Source organism: Cotesia glomerata, linkage group LG4 (genome assembly GCF_020080835.1).
Source record: "Cotesia glomerata isolate CgM1 linkage group LG4, MPM_Cglom_v2.3, whole genome shotgun sequence".
Taxonomy (NCBI): domain Eukaryota; kingdom Metazoa; phylum Arthropoda; class Insecta; order Hymenoptera; family Braconidae; genus Cotesia; species Cotesia glomerata.
Window position 1 is genome coordinate 27,008,588 of NC_058161.1, and position 13,993 is coordinate 27,022,580.

At 29.2% G+C, this 13,993-nt stretch overlaps 2 protein-coding genes and 1 long non-coding RNA gene across 3 annotated transcripts; 2 read left to right on the plus strand and 1 right to left on the minus strand.

Moving 5' to 3' along the window:
* The first annotated feature begins 2,139 nt into the window (after positions 1-2,139).
* LOC123262538 lies at positions 2,140-2,778 on the plus strand. Its single transcript, XR_006508973.1, has 2 exons — positions 2,140-2,438; positions 2,515-2,778. It is a non-coding gene; the product is annotated as an uncharacterized LOC123262538 (long non-coding RNA).
* Positions 2,779-4,400: 1,622 nt separating this feature from the next.
* On the minus strand, positions 4,401-5,835 carry LOC123264035. Its single transcript, XM_044727078.1, has 2 exons — positions 5,680-5,835; positions 4,401-5,594 (listed from the first exon to the last, which is right to left on the minus strand). Exon 2 carries the CDS (start codon positions 5,343-5,345, stop codon positions 4,401-4,403), a length of 945 nt encoding a protein of 314 aa, XP_044583013.1. The 5' UTR covers positions 5,346-5,594; positions 5,680-5,835.
* Positions 5,836-8,439: 2,604 nt separating this feature from the next.
* LOC123262497 lies at positions 8,440-9,284 on the plus strand. Its single transcript, XM_044724740.1, has 2 exons — positions 8,440-8,951; positions 9,022-9,284. The coding sequence occupies exons 1-2, from the start codon at positions 8,508-8,510 to the stop codon at positions 9,127-9,129; spliced, it is 552 nt and encodes a 183-aa protein (XP_044580675.1). The 5' UTR covers positions 8,440-8,507; the 3' UTR covers positions 9,130-9,284.
* Positions 9,285-13,993: the final 4,709 nt, after the last annotated feature.

Consider the following 13,993-nt stretch of genomic DNA (forward strand, 5'->3'; position numbering starts at 1 on the left):
TTTTTTTTTACTATTTAATTTATCTTAATTTAATAGTTCTTTTTTTTAAAGATATTCATTTTTTTCTCTATAAATCATCACATCTTTAAATAATTGAAACCTTCTTAATCGATTTAATCATTTTATTATATACTAAATAATTATTAAGTTTTTAAGGGTGAAAATTGGTTTTTATAAATTTGTTTTAAACTATTGATTTAAATAAATTTTAAATTAAGTATTTTTTTTTTTCTTTTGTTATGTGAACAAATTTACTAAGAAACATGCTTGAATGAAATCAATTATTTTTTAAGAGTGTGCAATAAAAAAAATTTTTGTTGAAAGATTAAATTAATTAATTATCGTCATGATCATGAGTTATTGATAATTTAAAAATACGTGATAAAAATCGATCAAATGAAAGTAAATTAATTTATTTAAAAAATAGATTGTTTTAATTAATTCAGATAAGTTATAAATTTAATAATAAATTTCTGAAGGTTTCAATTATTGTAAATAATTACGTATACATACAATTTGTTTTATGTATATAAAAAATAAAAATGAAAAAAAAACTAAAATAAATTAAAGTTAATTATAATGATTATACAAAATTATAATATTAATTGATAATTATTATTGATAATAATATTAGTAATAAAATTAATTATAATAAAACTTAATTATTTATTTCTTCACCTCAATTACAACAATCTTTTTGCAGAAAATTATGTCATTCATTTGCAATAAAGTTCTCAAAATTTTCGTGACTCGCTAATCTAATAAAAAAAAAAATTTTAAATAAGGTAGAAGCCCCAATTATTGACACTATAAGAGACAAAGTTATGATTTCATTTTTTTTTAAGCAATCAAATATCAATATCGTTGAATTTTGTTTGTGCTAATGTCTCAAGTAATGTTTTTACTAATCAATTTCTTTTTTAAAATGATAATCAGTGATATTTACTACCCTAGCGGTTTCGACGACTCAGTGTAAACTCGGAGTTTACGTGGAGTTTTAGAGGTGTATGCAAGGAGTACTGTGTGCAGTTACGACACGGAGTCACAAAAGTGTATCATTGGAGTTTTCGAGAAGTTTTTGACGAGTTTTTTCGGAGTCGACATGGAGTTTTCCTCGCGTTTTTGTCAAATATTTTCGTAGTTGCAGTGGAGTTTTTTTGGCGCTTTCGTCGAGTTTTTGTTGAGTATTTTCGGAGTTGCTAGGGAGTTTTTGTCGAGTTTTTTTTCGATATTTTGCGGAGCTTTATAAGAGTTTCGCTTTTTTTTTTTTCGGAGTTTTGGTAGTGTTATTGTGAAGTTTACTCACGATTAATAATACTTCATGACATTGAAATTAATTTTGATTTCACAAAGATGACTATAAATAAATCATTTTTCAATTACGGTGTACTTTTTATTAATTTATTTATTTATTTAAAAGTTGAAATATATTTATCTACATAGAATATGTTATTTAATAAATATTTTATGAAGTTTATAAGTAAAATATACGATATATAAAAAAAATGACATCATAAAAAAATTGTAAAAAAATTACAGTTGATACACTGAAACAATATTATCATAACTAAAATTAGAATTTTATCAATACATAAAGCGATTCAAAACTTTAATCGGTTTCTGTAAGATAGACAGTGTTGTTTATTACTTGGTGGGTCTTATTAGGTGACTGAATAGTAGATACGGATAATGTCTCAGATAGCTTGATCGGCTGAGCCCTTGGCGTTAAATCAATTAGTCCGGGTTCAAGTCCTGGTTTGTCCGAATTATTTTTTTCGGTTTTTCATTCATTATCCATCAGAAAACTCCGATGAAACTCGCAAAATACTCCTGAAAAGCTCAACAAAAACTCGGTGAAGATGCCGACTAGACTCGACAGAAAATCCGAAAAAACACTGATAAAACTCAGGAAAAACTTCATGAAAGCACCAGCGAAATGGGGATCCGTTTTTGTCAAACTCGGCCCAGGGGGCAGCAGCATAGATCATTTTTTGTCGCGCAAATATTTGAAGTTAATAATAGTGACTGTTATGTGCTTACAAGAAAAATGGATAAAGAAAACAAATATTTTACCTGGAATGTTGAACAATTAAAGCAAAAATTAAAAAGAAGCGGACTTCGTACCACAGGTAAAAAAAAAAAATTTACAAGAACGGTATGTAAATATTAAATTTCGGTAATTAACCTAACAATATCGTATGTCATTACAATATTTAATTAGCGAACTAATAACAAAATTTATTTAATTAAAAAAAAAGTAACTATTACTAATTATGCAGGTTAATTTTTGCGGATGAGAATAAAGGTTTTTTCCAATTACATCAACAAGATCCTGATGCAGTATTCTGGACACCAGACAATACGCATTATAAAGATATTAATGCCGCAACTAAAATTCCTTTAATAACCAAGGAACGAGTAGAACTTTTTTTGCAGAGGTTCATAATGATAATAATACGCATGACTTAATTGACAGAATGTATGACAATGTAACAAAGAGTAAATTTTTTGCAGGTATGATGTGCTGAAAAATCTTGGCAAAGAAATGTACGAAAATCGATATCTTCTTCATGCCAGGATAGCACAAAGTAATAGCTCAATTTTCATTCAAGGACATTGTTTGGCCCAAATGAAAAAATCAGTGCAGTATAAATAGTGATATTCAAATGTCCAATACTGGTTTTATTGAAGGGACTCATTGCGAATGTGCTGTAGGTGGTGGTGATACAGCTCATTGTAAACACGTCGCAGTACTTCTTTGGGCAATGGAAGAAATGGTAATTGGATTGATATTACAAATCTTAGCAATAATTTAGTTTTCATGACTAGAAAATTGTACCTCAACAATTTTGGTTGTTACTTTTAGGGTAGAGATAAGAAAATTACTTTGAGAACAGTTTGTACTCAAAAACTTCAATCATTTCATAAGCCGGCAAAATCTTTTTTTGGCTCGCCCATCAAAGCTGAATTGTTACCAAAAAAAAAAAATCAAAATCTTGAACCATTTTCGGATCCAGTCGTTTTAGATCCAAGTATTGTGAACAAACAATTGTACTGCGAAAAGCAACGCAATCGAGCAATAAATTTTGCTGCAACTAACCGAACAACGATGCCATTCCTTCGTCTGTTCGAACCAGCTAATATATATTGTGCAATTTAGGACCATGACTACACAAATGTGAATCCAGAAGAGCAGCTGTTAAATAAATTTAAACTACTGTCAATAACCACTGATGATATAAAAGAAATTGAAGAAGAAACAAGAGAGCAAAGTCAAAGTAAAAGTTGGTTTAAATATCGTCAAAATAGAATCACAGCCAGTAATTTTTATAAATGCTGCATAATTCGAGATGAAGAAGCCCAAATACAATTTTCTATTAGCTTGATTAATCAAGAACCGTTTAAATCAAAGTCTACAGATTGGGGTAAAGAAAATGAAAGTAAAGCGCTGGAAATTTACGAATCCACTGGTGTTAAAATAGATAAATGCGGACTATTTATAAGTCCAACTCACCCTTTTTTAGGAGCTTCTCCAGATGGGCTCATAGGAAATGACACAGTAGTAGAAGTTAAGTGTCCTTATTCCCGTAGATTCTCTTCTATAACGGAAAAAACTTTGCCATACCTGTATCTTGACGAAAGAAACAATTTACGATTAAAAAAAAACCATCTGTACTACTACCAAATTCAAGGCCAGCTTTTTGTTACAGGCAGATACATTGCAAAGTTTATAGTATATACAACAATTGAAACAATTGTTATAACTATTCGCCGCGATGACAACTTCATAACATTAATGGTTTAACGTTTAACAAAATTCTTTGAGGATTATTTTCGTGTTGCTATTTTAGATCGTTATTTATATAAAAATTACAGTACTATTTTTAAAAAGTAAAAAAGAAGCAATGAAAATTTACGTTTTATATAAAAGTTAATGTATTTATAATCATATTTATATTTTCTTATAAAAAGTATAATTATTGTTATATTAGTTATACAGCAGAACTGAATCGTTTTAAATATACAAATTTTAATTACAAAATAAAATGTACACGAAATAAATGTAAGTTCATTATTTATTATAATTTTCCAAGTGTGTCCTTTGTCTTGGAGATATCATTTTATGCGGCCGAGTTAACAACAGATTCACGAAAGTTGCATAACATTAGACATATAGAAAAAATTTTCGTAGCTAGACGCGTATAATTTGGATTCAAAGGTTCTCGTAAGATTTTATAAGTTTTGTCAGCCCAATTAATCGTTCAATGTGTACCCGTTTCGATGCTAATTTGCGATCGGATAATACTGTCACATTTGGAAGTTGTTTACCTTTCAAAAAGTGAGGTATATTGACAGTTACTCCCTGTGATTCAAAAATATCTTGCACATTAAAACCACGATCAGCCATTACGGAACCCCCTTTTTACATTTTTAACGAGATCCGATCTTTCTACTATTTGTCTATCACTTGTACTACCTCCATACGCTGCAGAATGATAGCATAAAATGCCATCAGGCGATCCTCCCACTAATACTTTCACAGTATTTTTGTTCTTATATGTGCTAAATGTAGCTTGTTGAGCTATTGGATTTGATGGCTTATCAATGGGTATTTCAGTAGCATCAACAATGACTCTTGTTGATGGATATAACTTTTTAAATCCTTCTGGCATATAAAAGTCGACAACTTCTCGGGATGGCCAAGTATCTATCAATGACCAAAGCTGGTAAATCATATGGATCCAAGTATTAAAAATATTGCGGACAACAGCTTCACTAATTCCAAAATAAATACTCAATCCAAAATCTGGAATATTTCTTCGTAACTTCATAAGTATCAACAAAAACATGTCCTCAGGTTCTACAGAGTTAACTTGACCTTTAACATATTTAATGCGATCAACATAATCACTTAATGTACCATACACAAATTGAAATTTGGCATAATTTCCTAATCCAGTATAGTAATGTATTACATCATCTCGGTGAGAAATTGATTGAACAGATAAAGGTCCACGGCCAACTTGGATACCAACTGAACTAAAACATTTTTTTCTCACGGCAGATTTTTGTTTTTTTACTTCCAACGATTTCACATGATTTGATTCCATGTAATCTGAATTATTACTTTCTGACATTGGCAATGAATAGACCTCTTCTTCCATTTGTACATCGATATTATAGTAATCAGTGGGTATGTATGACATGCTTGAGATTGTTGAGCAATCTTGAATATTAGTTGATGCAAATGGCTCTTCAATTTGATGATCTATCAATGTTTCTTTATTTATTGGTGAACTTCGAAGCTCTATTTTTTTGTAGCTCAGTAATTTCATTATTTTCATTTGATGATGATGGTACTGATGATATACAATTCTTTATCGGTGATTCAATCAAACTGTTGGCAATATTTTCAGAGATATTTATTGGATCATCTAAAAGCGACAAAGGCAATGATGATGATGAATTGTTAGAATCTTCTTCGAAAAGAGCTTTCCGAATTTTTTCTGAACGCCTTGATTTTTCTGCTTCGAGCTCCAACATAAGTGTTGGTACAGCATTAGGTTTTAAGTACTTCTTGGATGTTGTGACTCCTAAAAAAACCACCTATTAAAGTTACTTGATACGGATATTAAATTACTACAATATAAATCTACGTTAAATAAATTAATTTCATACCTGTATAGAAACTCTCTTTTTTTTCAATAATTAAATCTTTTTCGAAATGGATCGAACATAACCTTGATGATTTTGATGATTAAAAATTGACACTTATGGCTTTTTCCCAAAGAATCCGACATTTTTCGTTTTTTGGAAAAGTAAAAGTAGCTTTTCCTTTACAAAAGGAACTGAACACTTTCCCATTTTTTGGTATTAATTATATTGTTAAATTATTTTTTCACAATGACTTATCAACACGTGTCCACTCCAAAACATTAGGTATAACTTAAATATAGGTATAGTATAATTATTATTATTAAATTCACATAACTTATAAAAAATAGTTATATAAATTTTAATGTTTATTGCGTCGATTAATTTTCAATTCTCGTTGAATTATAGCTAGTAAACTAATTTTTCATATGAAACTTTTTTTCTTTGGTGATCATATTTGAAAACTTGCGCTTTAAAAACTTGCTAATGTGCTGCTCTCAAGTGGCTGAGTTTGGCAAAACGGAACCCCATTCCAACCAAACTCCGCAACGATCTCAATTAAACACCAATTAACCACTATCGTCGTTATGTGTCACAACTGCACACAATACTCCGAGTTTACTCCTCATATGCGTAGACTATACTCCGTCGTTACGCTGAGTTTCGGACGAGTTTCTACATAGTTTTATTGGTGGCACCGAAACCGCTAGGGTAATTAAATTTAAATAATTAAATAGATTATCCGGATATACTAATTATTGACAGGTCAAAAAACTGATTAATCTAATTATTAACACCTACACTACGCATGCGTCGAATCATCTGCTGGTTCTTATTTATGAAAACTTATTATTAAGTAATCAATATTATTAAAGTTTATTAATAATAATTTCCATAAATATTTCGCGTGCCTAATGCCAAAAGGGCGTATAATTTTTTTTTTGGTGCCAATCGTTTTGTAAACATGTTCTAAGCCTAAAAATGAAAATAAAATTTCCAAAGCCAAAAGGGCGTATGTCTCAAGTTATACGCCCTTTTGGCTTTAGAACACTGAAAATTTAGTGATCTAAAACCAAAAGGGCGTATAATTTTTAACTTCCCGTTAAGGTGTTTTTCATTCTATACATACATATTATGGATTTTAACTCCAATTTTACGCAACGGAATCGGTGGTTTAAATTTTTAGGCGAGTAGAGCATACCTACGCTCGCGCTAAAAGTATACAATTAACCCTTCAGTACCCACGTTCTTTTTAGTGTCTCACTTGCACTGCAGCGACATCCTATAAGTTGAATGTTGTTGCGTGAGAAAAATTCTCATAGCGAGGGTACTGAAGGGTTAAACAAAAATATATCTTTTATTGCAGCTATAGCGGGCAAGAAATTATTATAATAATCCGAAATTAAAAAATACTAGAAAAAATTAATATCAAAATACGGAAAGTTTATTGGGGTACAATTCCTGCACCTTCTCTACGTATATCTTTTACATTTTCGTCTGAAAAAAAAAAGAAATTTATAAAAAATATGAACAATCTAGTACGCGAAAAAATTTTTAATTCATATGCTTTTTTAATCATTGGTCTGTTCAAGATGATGAAAATTTTAATTTACTACCATTGAAAATGTTGACTTTTTAAAAATTTTTTTTATACAAACCTCCGGACAATTTTGAAAACTGTTTTTCGAAATTTTGAAAAAATCCTGATTTTTTTTTATACGCCCTTTTGGCTTTAGACCGATAATTTCCTAAAGCCAAAAGGGCGTATATCTTAAGATACGCCCTTTTGGCGTTAGTATGTCAAAAAATTTTTTTCTGTAGATCTTTACGTTTCGAGCGATTCTAGAAAGAATGGCAAAAAAAAATTTTTTTTATACTCTCTTTTGGCATAAAACCCTATCTAACTGCTGTAATACGCCCTTTTGGCATTAGGCACGCGATTTAATTACTATTAAAAATATAAAAAATAATTTATTGAATCAGAAGAGTTCAAACTCTTACAGTAAATTTTTTAGGTTAAAGTAAAAAAAGGCGTCATAGCGCTGTCGACTGGCTGTCAGTATGAGATTTAACTTAAAAATTATGAACTAATTATTGACACCCATTATTTAAATATTATAAAGTATACAATCAATTTCGATTATTCAATTTTATAAATTTTTAATTAAAAAAAAAAAAAAAAAAAAAAATCATATAATTAGATGGAGAAATTAATTTAAACTCGGCACTTAAAAAAAAAAATGCTTTTCTAACCAAAGTTGTTAAGAAAATAAACGCTCGTTAACTGGTTTGATGAACTGTGCTAAATTTGTTTTTTTTTTTTTTTTCAATAATTAATATTTAATATTTTGAACGGACAGTAATTTTTTTCAATTTTTTAACTAATTAGAATTTAATAAAAATTTATGATAGTTATTCTTATTGCTTTTATCTTAAATTTTTATTTTTTTTAAAGATTTATTTTAAACTAAAAGTAATATTGAATATTAAAATTGTTTAATCGTTCTCTCAGAAATAATTAATTCGCCCACGGATAACACGGGCGCCAAAGACGTAGATTTCAAGAACTTCGCTCTTGATAAATTGCATATAATTTTCTATAAGCCGCAAAACTTGTGTTTCGATTGACATATTCAATATATTGTATATGTATTATCTTGGTAATTTCACCAAGTACTTAAAAATTAATACGTTCAATTACTAATTAACAAGGCTATTAGTGATATCTTATCAAACCACTGACAATGACGTCAATGATTATTAATAAATAAAAATTATTAAAGTAATTTTTAGAATTTTTGTAGTATAATTTCAGAATTAAAATTACAAGCACCTAAAAATATTAATAAAAAATGAAGAAATTTTTTTTTATCAAAATATGGATTTTCACATACCTCGCGATCATAACCGCAGAACTTTCCAACACTATGGACAAATTGATTCTTAACCCAAATAGTCCCGATGTTAAATATTTCGCCGAAAGAGCCTGGTACGATCTTGATTTGAGGGGGGAATGTAAAACAATGGTAGAAAACTGCCTAAAAGCGGACTCCAAGCTCGTACGAAGAGTGGAACTTTTTTATCAATACAGTAACGTCTACAAAGCCCAGGTGGAGATAGTTGATGAAGAGAGGCGGTACATTATTTTAGTAGGTTATATTGTGCAGGTGAAGAAGAAAATTAAATATACGCCGATTTCGATGTCCGTTTCGGTAGAGTATAAATGTATTGTATATGTTCACACGGAGGAAAGCAACCCGATACAATTGCAATGTTTCGTAAATGGTTATACATGGGTATGTTTATTTATTCATTAATTTATATTATTTATAATAGGTGTGTGTAATATAAAAAATTATTTTTTAGACAAATCTGGAGCAAAGAAATAATGAAATCGCGTACAATCAATACTACTATGATCGTCAACAAGATGGCCGACCAGGTAACGGGGAAGTGACTGCTCCTTTTCTATAGTAGAAAATTTTTAGTACAAAGAAAAAATAAATAAACAAATTTTATTTATGGTTATGTATAATTCAATTTGGCTAATCGATAAAAACTTAAATATTTCATAACAAAGAAGAATATACACATCGTTGATGATACTGCAATACCGCGTTAGTATAAAAGTAACAAAAATGAAATTTTTTACCCAAATTATGTAATTTTTTTTTTCTACATTTTTTGGTAATCGCAAAAATAAAACAAATTTTTTTTTTTTTTTTTTTTATTGAAAAAAACTATTCTATACAATAACGCGCTACTTGCGTTAGCATTACATTTGCTATGGTAAAACCGCGTGACTACATATTATAATCTACACCGTCTTCTCTGTCACAATTCAATCAAAATAAGTACAGAATTTTTAAATAGAATGCTTTAAAAAAAATATATATAAAATTATTTATTAATTTAAAAATTTTTCAACATTAATTATATTATTAAAAAAACAATTTTAACTGAAAAGAAGTTATTTTAATAACTATTCAATTTATTAACCTCCAAGCTCAAGCATGATGTAATATTTTTATCCCACAAAAAACAGTTTCACTGTAAACCGCCGCGCCAAGTACACGTCCAACTATTGTTACAAACTATAATAATTCAATTTTTACAAAAAACTATTGAATCGAAAAAAAAAAAACGAAGTACAAAAAATTTTTTAGATTCAAAAAACATTAAAGACAGTAAGTATTAAGGAAAAAAATTTAATATATTTGGTGAGCATCATTCGAATACTTTCATTATCCACAGTTTTTAAAATTGATACTTGTAGTGTGAATTGTATAGCACACCAAGTACACTAAATTTTTTTCCTTCGTATTTACTGTCTTTAATGTTTTTTTAATCTAAAAATTTTTGTACTTCGTTTTTTTCGATTCAATAGTTTTTGTAAAAATTGAATTATTATAGTTTGTAACAATAGTTGGACGTGTACTTGGCGCGGCGGTTTACAGTGAAACTGTTTTTGTGGGATATATCTTTTTGTAAAGAGTATATTAAGTGACATAATCAAATATTTTATAAATATTTTAAAATTCCAAATATGTACTTCTCAAGTAATTCAGCTGATTCTTTATGCATGAATTTTTGTAATAATTTAATTACAAACAAAATTACTACAATACTTTAAATGACGCGCGTGACTAACCAATGTGACATCTAAAATATAGCGGTAATGATTTTGTGGCTCCACCTACTGTCATATATTGAAATGTTAAACTAAAGACCAACTACTTATATCGGCGCTAAGTTCAGTACTTAGTATATTAACTACTTAGATGGTAGAATAACAGGGTTAAGTGGTGCCAACTTGGAAATAAGAAAATTCGCCCTAAATTTGTAAAATCTCTCGTAGAATCGAAAGCAGGCGCAAGCAAAAGTTTCCAAACTAGCAATATATTAAATAATTGTTAAGATCCAATAATTTTTTGTAATATATGCATAATTGGTAAAAAGAAACTTATTAACAATGATGTCAAGTGTTAGTGTCTTAGCAATAATAAAAAAATATAGAGCTAAATATGTGAGGAGGTTATGTTGACATATGATGAGAGAATAGAGACACGTTGTCTCACGCCATATATTGGACGTGTACTTGGCGCGAGACACTATCGTGTCTCCGGATAATTTAAATAATATTTTATAATTTAAATAATTATGTCTATTATCTCATATTTGAGAAGCTTAAATATATTTACATCTATAAAATTCATCAGATATTACAAAATCTTAAACAGGCAAGAATTAATATTAATTAACATTTGTTTGCAATATTTTATATTGTTTATTCAATTAAATCAATAAATCAAGTCTTCTGTATGATAAATAATCATATTTTGAGAGTATACATTTAATTTGAAGGCGATTCGTTCATTATTTATATTACTTTTATATTACATTTCTTCTTGCTCATGCATAGTAAAAAATTTTTCGTAAAATTTAACATAAAATTTTGTGTAGATACCCTGATTAAAAAAAAGAATTTGATAGAATTAAAAAAATTTATATCCTCATGAATGCTATCCAATCCTGAAAATATGATTCAAAAGGATTCAACATGATTCAAATTTTTTAATTCTGTTAAATAATATTTAATTCTAAAAATATGATTTAACAGGATTTGAAAGGATTTAAACTGTTAAATACTGTCAAATGCTTGTAAATCCTCAAAATATAATTAATTAAGATTTAAGATGATTAAAAACCTTGAATATTACTGAATACTTTTAAATTCTAAAAATATGATTCATAATGATATAAGGCTACTCTAGATTTTAAATACTATTCAGTAATTCCCAGTGAACACAATTATGTCAAACTGACGTCAGAATGACGTCATGCTACGTCATGATTTACGTAAGATGTAAGTCATATATAACTCATAGTTTCCCACTTCCTGACGTAAGATTCTTACGTAATACGTATGATGTACCTATGATGTAAGTGATGTAAATGATGTCAAAATTAATTACGCGGAAGAACATTTTTTGAAAAAAAAAGTAACATTTAATTATGCGGTTTCGGGTTCGAATAATAATTTCGAGACTGATTACATGCTGAGGAAAAAAATTTGGAGTTAAAAAATCCTGGCGTGTGCTGGGCTTGAACTCGGGTCCATTGAATCCGGAGTCTTGAATGCTGCTCATTTGTCTGCACCACGATTGATATTAAAACGCTTATTTAAATCTATATAAATTTAAGAGTTGGAAAGGATTAAGTTTATACGTTTTTCTCAAGTTTCATTAAGATTTGTGATGAGATTGCATGGAAATTGATAAATTTTTTCTAAATTTGATAAATTTTCAGAATTTCCATAAATTAATCTTTCATTGGTCATAAGAACGTCATAACGATATCATATTAACGTCATAAATTCAGAAAGTTGAAAACAAAAATGTTTAGATTGTCCAATTAAACGCAAAATGCCACTTAAAGTTGACAAATTTTTCCTAAATTCATGAAAATTCATAAAACATAATTAAAGAAAATTATATTACTTTCATGAAAGCAATACTTTTGCAAAAGCCTATCAGTCTTCAATTATTAATATTTCAGCTACCAATGGTTGCACAGCAAATTAGAAGACATTTTCGGAAGCTGGAATGAATTTTCTTTGAGGACCTGTCAAGTCAAGAAACGAAGCAAGTTTTCTAAGCCTCTGAGACGAAAAAAAAGAAATTAAAAATTTTGAAAAAGTTTTCCTTCATGCCATTTTTAGCTAAAATTTTTTGTCAGAAAATCTATAAACTATAATCATGAAGTTTTACAGCTTTAAAATGCATCTTTTTAGATTTGCAAAACAATCATTTTTCGCTGAGATACAGCAGGTCAAAAATCGGGAAAAATTCAGACTTCTTTGTGGGTAGTATGCATAGGACATAATTTATTCCAACTTCTAAATGATCATGGTTTTTTATCACTATTAAATTTTCCATTTTCCATTATAGATACAATAATAAGGAAGAAAACTCATAGAAATCATAGAGTATACCCTACAGAAGATTTCCAGACCCATAATTGATCGATCAACCCCATGGACACCGAGTAACAGCCCCATAAAAGGCGATTTTTGAGTAAATTGACAGAAAATTAACTGTTAAAAATTTATTCCTCGGTGTCCACGGGAGATTAAGAAAAAAAATTTATGGGAATCATAGAGTACACCCTACAGAAGATTTTCAGACCCAAAATCGATCGATTAACCCCATGGACATCAAGTCCAGCCCCATAAAAGGCATTTTTTCAATAAATTGATAGAAAATTGACTATTAACAATTTATTCTTCGGTGTCCACGGGAGATTAAGAAAAAAAACTCATGAAAATCATAGAGTTGACTCTATAGAAGATTTCGAGACCAAGAATCGATCGATCAACCCTTTGGACACCGAGGAATAAATTTTTAATCGTCAATTTTCTGCCAATTTACTTAAAAAACGCTTTTTATGGGGCTGTTACTCGGTGTCCATGGGGTTGATCGATCAATTATGGATCTGGAAATCTTCTGTGGAGTCTATTCTATGATTTTCATGAGTTTTTTTCTCTTAATCTCTAGTGGACACTGAGAAATAAATTTTTAAACTTGAAAATAATGTAAAATTAGCTGAAAATAATCAGTTATGGGGCTGCTTCTTCGTGTCCATGGGGTGGGTTAAAGTCTTATTGATTTTTTGACACTCTAGAATGTGTATATTTAAGGTACACATCGCGTTTATCTTTTATTTTTTGCTGGACACCGAGCATCTAATTTTTTTTCGTCTGTTTTTTTTGTTGCTTGTCGTTTCTCGATAGTGTCCGCGGGATGCATGCGCGTGACAGAAAGGTCCGACCGCCATTTGGTGTTTTTCGTGATATCTCCGAAAATATTTATTTAATAAAAAAATTGATAATTACATCTTTGTTGGTTTTTCATTTTTTTTTTTTTTTTTTTAAATAAACTTCCCCCTCAAACTTACGGTTCTCGAGTTATCACGATTTAAACAATTAAATTGTTATTAACAATTGTTTGCAACATTTGTCAACAAATTGAATACGATATTCGTAATTCTTGACCTAAAATATATAAGAATTCGTTGGGTTTTTCCATGGACATAAAACGTACACGGGCTTCCCTCCTTAGTCGATGGACTATGTTGAGTCAAAATGTTATTTCTTTCTGTGCAGTTGGATTCTCTTATAATTTCCAAAAAAAAAAAATTTTTTTTGGCTTTCTTTTGACAACGATAACTCACGAACGAATCAACTGATTTTGACTGAGCTAGCGGCGATCAACTTGGTTTTTTGATGTTAAAAGCTGATTCGATTTTGGAATCGATCGGTAAAGCCGTTTAGAAATTA

Excerpts from the sequence above, each read along its gene's own strand:
- LOC123262497 (XM_044724740.1), top strand. The coding sequence starts at position 8,508 with ATGAAGAAATTTTTTTTTATCAAAATATGGATTTTCACATACCTCGCG. Across the intron at positions 8,952-9,021 it reads TCGTAAATGGTTATACATGG|ACAAATCTGGAGCAAAGAAA; the intron begins GTATGTTTATTT and ends ATTATTTTTTAG.
- LOC123264035 (XM_044727078.1), bottom strand. The coding sequence starts at position 5,345 with ATGAAAATAATGAAATTACTGAGCTACAAAAAAATAGAGCTTCGAAGT.